The 7,416-nt window shown below is 38.1% G+C and overlaps 1 protein-coding gene across 1 annotated transcript; it reads right to left on the bottom strand.

The window, feature by feature from the left end:
• Nucleotides 1-923: 923 nt before the first annotated feature.
• LOC133854754 (uncharacterized) lies at nucleotides 924-7,190 on the bottom strand. Its single transcript, XM_062291022.1, has 2 exons — nucleotides 6,669-7,190; nucleotides 924-1,325 (listed from the first exon to the last, which is right to left on the bottom strand). Exons 1-2 carry the CDS (start codon nucleotides 6,915-6,917, stop codon nucleotides 1,089-1,091), a joined length of 486 nt encoding a protein of 161 aa, XP_062147006.1. The 5' UTR covers nucleotides 6,918-7,190; the 3' UTR covers nucleotides 924-1,088.
• Nucleotides 7,191-7,416: the final 226 nt, after the last annotated feature.

Here is a 7,416-nt window from a genome sequence, read left to right as displayed (position 1 = left end):
AATGGGGTGACTTTAGACCAAATTTATGCACTTGAGTTATTAGAGGGCTTTTACAATCTTGGAATATTAATTAAATAATTAAATAATTTTTTTTTAATTAAAGTTTTTTAAATAATTAGTAATTTAACCTGATATTATGTATTCAAACTTTTTTCTTCATTGATTTTCTTTTGTCATTTCAGATAAATATTTGGGCCTCACTTTTTTTTTTTTTTTTTTAATATATATGACAAGAAACCTCTCAATGTAAATCACTTCATGTACTCATCTCTATGACATTTCGGGCCCGTGCAAAGGCGCCCCTTTATATGGATTGGGGATAAGACCTGACTTCATTACTGACGTGACTTAAAAAATTGTTTGCACTCAAAGATATTTGAACCTTTAAAGGAGCATTGGGCCTATTAGATAAAATTGATACAAATTTTCATCCGTTTGAACAGTGGCAGTTTGGACAATAGGTAATTTAACCCATAATGCATGATCTACAGAATTGGGCCCTTTTCTGAAGAAATTTCTACAAATTTTAATGGCATCTTTTCTATCATTTATATCAACAAAATGAATCTCATCATGAACCAACATGGAATAAGTATTCCTGCCCATCCCACTTTGTACATTTATATTGCAAAATATTTTTGTTTGAAAAGCATTTTCATCTGTGATAAACTTCCAAGACTTATTTCCAACTTTATTTATCACATAAAAATGAAATCATGACCATGAGCTGAGATGAATACTATTTGATCTTATCAATGGTGTAGCTGAACGTTCTTTTTTCTGTTTTGGGAGGGGTGGGGTGAGAAGCTGTGATTAATTTGCACGGCCTCTTCTTCTATCTGTGTCTGTAGTTTGCAATTTAGTTTGAAAAGCATCCAATTCCCAAAAATTATTGAGCGATGAGAAGCATCAAAGAAAATCCATAAGAATAACACATCTACATTGATACGAAGGGTTGCAGCAGGGTCCACAATCCATACAGGACAAACAATTACTGTTCTTTCTAAACCAACAGACAACATACTTGTGCTGAGGCCTAAACAAACCCTACCACCCAATAAGCCTGATCAATCTCTTTTCAAGGTACTTCATGCCCACTGCAATCTGCCTTGGTGCTCCACACACTGTTGAATTTTCCCATCACGCGACAGACCCAGGTTCTTCACTTTGGCCGGCCTTGTACTGTACTTAACTTCAAACCTCGGGAATGGCCTTTGACGATCTTCTGTATTGGTTGACGTCTCCGGCAGGACCTCGTCGAGGAACTCGTCTGCTACATCTCCGTCTTCATCTATCCTCAGCTGCTTTGCATACCATCTCAGACCCTGTAAATGATTTGAATGTGCAAGAGTTGTTACATTTCCGACAATACGCTAGCAGGAAGAGGATGGCAATATAGACTTGCCACTTAACAAGAAGCAGCACCTACTAGCATGAATGCAGTGTATCCTGAGTGCCTAGCATGACTAAGTTATATATCATGTCTCATCTTCCTAATCATTTAGTAGTCGCATCCTGATCATTAATGAAAGGAAAGGAGTCTCTTTCCACTAGGAGTTGCTTCTCACACTGAAATTTTCAAGCTTGGAACAGTAAGAAGGGCAACTGCATCTCTAGATACGCACATCATAGTGTCAGGCACAACTAATGCCAACAGCTAGAGAAACCAGGCCATAACTTCTGTCTATTTCCTGGACCAATAATAGAACCAAATTTCACGAATACGTGATCAGTGTTAGTCCATATTGGAAATAGGCGTAGACAGCTATGGCAAGAACTGTAACTGATATATTTGTATTCTGCAACCAGACTAATGAAATCAACCCCAGCCAGAGGGGAATGGTTAATTCTATTCAGAAACAATAAAATGAGCTTTCATCGTATTGCTAAAGGCAGGCTGATTTGGTGTTTCCTATGGAGACCAAAACAACTTTGGCCTTTAGTCACTAAGCAGTACGATTTGATGTATACGAAAGCCAAGGAGTTTGCATTAACAGAAATTATCCCTTGGTGAATTTTCCAAGCTTTAGGTCACCACAAGTACAACTGATATTCAAGGCACGGATGCAGCCATCCAAGGGAACAATAAGCATAAGGTTACTAATGAAACACATATCCAAGAAGTTGGGATAAGATTGAACGTTACACTATTAACTGGTAGCGACAAGAAACTCTCATCTATGCATCGAGAGTCTCATCTATGTGTCGAAAGATATATAAGATCTTTCGTTTATATTGTTCATACAAAGCAGTCCAATAAAATGACGACAAGAAAGCTTCGGTCTACAATTAAAACAATGGAAATGCTATTACAATGGAGGTCTTTTAGCATTTCTAACTGATAGACCGCACACTTTCGTTTTCTCAATACATGCAGATGTGAACACCTAGCTAGAAAGAGCAAAAATGGTACATAAAAAATGTTATCAGAATCATCAGCCCAACCTCATCAAACTCCTATTATTTGGGGCATGTTAGACATATGTCTGAAAGCAGAAACAAAACTTCTATTACCACAAAGCCGTTGTTACAAAATCTCAAGTAAAGAACATCTCTGACGAAGCTGAACCCAAAATTCAAAAGATACCCATGTTTCACAGAGTGCTTGAAAACTCAACTACTTTAGTTATTTACATCCAACCGACGTCTCTATTTTATTTCCCACCTCTACCACTCTTTGTGAACTTTTTCTTTCAGCTGAATAAAACCACCTTGGACAACTTTGAATTTAGCCTCAGAAGTTTGATGCAGAAACTCATCAAATAGAGTACGTATCCAAAAACAAGACCCACTAAATTCATTGCCATGGTCTAGATGCTGCATCAATAAAAATGAAGAATATGTGGCCTCAATTAAGTGGTAAGACATCCCTTCTTCAATGTTTTCAATAAATGCGAGTTTCAACCCACAACCCACAGAGTCACATTACAACCATTTAAGCTCTCATAAACAATAGAAAGCTTTTTCTTTTTTCCTTTTTCTTTAATAAGAATTGATACTAGCTTTTATGTGGTAATCTTGAGAACAAAAGATGCTCATCTGGAGCAGACCAAACAATTAATCATAGTGTGTTCTCTACAGGGTTGGGAATGGGGCAGGTTTGGCATAGGGTTCACCCCATCCATGCTCCATCTAGAAATGTACTCTCCCTGTCCCCGGTTTTTTAGAAATACCCTCCCCCAGTCCCCACCCCACCACTTGTTGATACAGTCTGGAAGATCCCTACATTTCTTACCTCAATCTGGCCATTGACAACGAATCCTGAAAATGTATCATAAATTTTACACCAATTTAGAGAAAATATATAGAGGATGGGGGGAAACCTTGGGGGGCTGGATCTGAGCTCAGCAAGGGGGAGGAATCGTGGAGAACACAAGGGCAAGCACTATGGAGGTGAACGAATTGTGAGTTCAGGAGTTTCCTATGAGTAGAAGGGGTTTGAGGAAGACGAGATCACTGGCACCCGGGGGAGTGGGTGGAGAAAGAGAGTACCTGAGATCACCATCAACGAGGGATGAGGAGCTGGCTGAGATAGAGAGAATGAAGAATAACTACCCGTACCGGGAAGAACCCATCCCATTACGGTTGGATCAGATCAGGTACCTGGTGGGGCAGGGAAGATTGCAAACCCTGGTTCTTCAGTTTCACAAAGTCACAGAAACATTAAAATATTATTTCTCCACTCATTTTCTTTCAGTATGGGGCTAATTTCTAACGTCAATGAACCATTCCCACAGCTGTTCATTAGTTCCGAAAGCTAAAAGCTCCATATACTCTGCTATGGAATTACAATGCTAGACTCTAGGTAAAATGTTAAAATATCCACTGTTTGAAGAGTGGTAGGACCGCCAATTGAGGCGAAAAATCCAACATAAAGTAATCATGTTGACAGACTAGAAGCTTTTGATCCCATACATAACTAAGGAATGAATGACAACATTTCCTTGCACTTCATATTTTGAATCTTTTAACAATGACATTTCCCTGCAACACCTACCTCATGCATGTCTGGCACTAGTTTGTACGATGGCGTGTCATTCCCTTATTAAATACCACATGTCAACACACTATTCAATTGGAGCACCCACATCCTCATCTTCAACCACTCAGGATATGAAATCAAAAAGGACCAAGAATGGCTAGCAGAAATTATGGTCATGCTGCCTGCAATTTAACTCAATGTAATAACCCAGAGAAAGCACTAGCTACATCCACACTATCACTCCAAAAGAATTAGTCAAGTTACAATTGAAGCTCTCTATAATCACTTATAAAGCTCAGTCTCACCTAGTAGAGACCAATATGAGACTTAACACCTATGAGCACTTTTATAATCCACCGATTTAATGTGGACAACTCATCTTTCCAATGTGCAACTAACTTTCTGAGATGTCATAATCTACCCCACTTAAATCCATGACGTCCTCATCAGGGCCCATGACATGCAGTGCTTAAGCGTCACATGGTATTATTAGATTGTTCTGATACCATTTGTAACAATCCTGGTATAGTGCTAGTCACACTTTCACTATCACTTCAAAATGACTAGTCAAGTTGCGACTTTAGCTCCCTAGAATTAACTATAGAGCCTAGTCTCACCTAGTAATGAATCAATGTGGGAGTTAGCACCCATGGACTCCTTTATAATCTACTTACTCAATATGAGCAACTCATCTTTCCAATATGAGACTAACTTTCTAGGTGTCACAATCTCTCTAGAATCACTTATAAAGCTCAGTCTCACCTAGTAAGGAGTCAATATAAGACTTAGCACCAATAAGCACCTTCATAATCCACTCACTCAATGTGGACAATTCATCTTCCCAATTGGAGACTAATTTTCTGGGATGTCACTCAATTTCGGTTTCATTGACAAAAATTTCTAGTTTAGATTCTACGTAGATAAATGAGAAAAATGCCAATTCACTGTCCAATTGGTATTTTTTTTTTCCCTTGAACTAGCCAAAGCAAATCTCCCATTTAAGGAGCATGATCAACATTATTTCCAACAACTCCTAGTGCATGTTGTACAAACAACAAACACAACAAAATTAGAGCGGGCACTACGCAGATACTTGGCGAGTGGTGACTTGATGTAGGAGGACATGGTATAAAGAAAGGAAAATGCAACATATACATGGATAGTTACTATAAGTATGCATGAGGTGGTTATTCAAGATAGAGACTTGACTCCCAAAGAACCACAAGGATATGGCAGTAGATGTTACGCATTTATCTCAGATATGGCATCCTACAGCACGTGAGGTAGCAATTAGTAGCACTGCTTGTGCGTCTTCTAAACATGGGAAAGGCAAGGCTCACGTACTATAGCGTTGAGTACTTCATTTGGGCTTTGGGGGTGATGTGGGTCCGGGTTTGTGTGCTTGTTGGGCTTGAGGGTTTTCCGGGTTTTGTGGTTTTTTTTTTTTTCTTGGGATTTTGTTTGGTGTGTCATATGTATACTATCTATGTACTTAGGGGCACCTAACGCTATCAATTGAAGGCTATGAGAGCAATCATTATAGTATTTGAAAAGGTTAAACCACAATAACCAATCAATCAATTTGTAAAGTCAAACAATAATCAACCCATGCATACATATTTTGCAATGTCTAACATCTGTATTATGCATAGAATTAGATATTCTAAACGTCTACCAATACGTCACTTCTTTTCAACCAAAACAATAAGAAATTTAACCATTTTTATGTTTCCCTCTCCTTTTTTTAAAAATAGATAATATGATGACATACATAATACTAGAGGGGCGGGAGGAGGAACTCATCCTCTAATGCATTGACTTGGTGCAAAGCCAATAATATTACACTAAATACTAATCCTGCAAAAGTTTCTTTTTCATACACTTAAGTTCATATTGATTTATTAGATGCATGGAAAAAGATCGATTTTGCATTTGGATTTGCTGAATCCAAGGTGGCACAGATTTAATAAAACAGCTCCAAATTGTCCTTCCAGATGAACATATTTCAAGGTTCAAAGTCCATGAAAAATATTGTACAAAATTTGAAATTGGTATTTCTTTACATCTTCCCACACAACTAAATTGGTGGATGGAAACCAGATTCACACCCTGAAAACCCGCAAATCGCAATATGTGCATGATCCGTTTAATTTAAGTGCAACAATAACTCAATAATTCAATGAGGCACTCATTCAAAACTTTGTCAATAACATACCAACTTAAGTGCAACAATAACTCAATCAACCTTCAGTAAATTTAAACACAACCAAGCACTTATTATCAATACAATTGCCTCGTTTAGATTTTGGACTGTGAGCAAAAATCCGATCCAAAGCCCACCAAGAGAGCAAGACCCAATAACTAAACAGTCATAAAACCACTAAATCTTCCAGCTTTGAATTACCCACAAGAAAAATATACCAGATTTACAATACTAAGTTGTAGACTAACTAAACAAAACCAGAATCAGCAAATAAAATAAACTAGAGAACTAAGCAATTGACCCAATAACTAAACAGTCATAAAACTACAAAAATATTCCTGCTTTGAATTACCCACAAGAAAAAAATACCAACATTACAATTCTAAATTGTAGACTAACTAAATTAAACCAGAATTAGCAAATAGAATTAATCGGAGAACTATGAATCCAATATTGAAATGGGGAGAGGAGTGAATGATCGACCTGGACGCCGCCGTCGCCGGGGTTACAGGGACCGAGGACTGGACCGAGCTGGGGCCGGTCGACGACGACCTGGACTGGCACGCCGAAGCCTCTACGAGGGAGCCCGGTATCTTGGAAATGGGCCCGATTATGGGCCTGAGAATCAGAATTCTCATCGTTGTTGTTGTTGTTCTCGTCGTCTTCGTCTTTGGGTTCGTGATCGTCCTTGACAATTCCTAGAAAACCCGCTATTCGCCTCAAGAACCCCATCGGGCGGAATCGATCGAGGGTCAGAGAGAAGACTGGTTGAGTGGTGGTCCAGTATTATGAGTTTAAGAAAATTGAATAGAAAATAAAGAAGACGACAGGGTTGTGGAAGATGAAGATGAAGATGATATTGCAGGAGTGTGAGGGAGATGGGGTTTGGGAAGTGGAAATAAATGGTCGCGTGTGGACTTTCTGGTTCTGGCTGCTCTCAACTGCTTTTATTTCTCGGCAGATGTTTGTTTGCAGGGAAAATTGGCATGAGTTTTCAGGGAGTTGAGTTAGGTTTTGAAGCCTTGAAAAGTGGTCTCAAACGTTTTTTTTTTTACAAAAAAAAAAAAAAAAAAAAAAAAAAAAAAAAAAAAGAAGAAAAAAAAGTAGGGTTAAAATACCTACTTGCCTTTATTTTTTACCTCTTGAGTTTTAATTTTTATTATAAGTTGTACTTGTAGTATGAGAAAAAAATAGAAATAATACCTTCATCTATTTTTCCATTCAAAATTTA

This window comes from Alnus glutinosa, chromosome 13, assembly GCF_958979055.1.
Source record: "Alnus glutinosa chromosome 13, dhAlnGlut1.1, whole genome shotgun sequence".
In the NCBI taxonomy this organism is placed as follows: Eukaryota; Viridiplantae; Streptophyta; class Magnoliopsida; order Fagales; family Betulaceae; genus Alnus; species Alnus glutinosa.
Note: the sequence above shows the minus strand (reverse complement) of the source record. Positions and strands in the feature narration are given on the sequence as shown.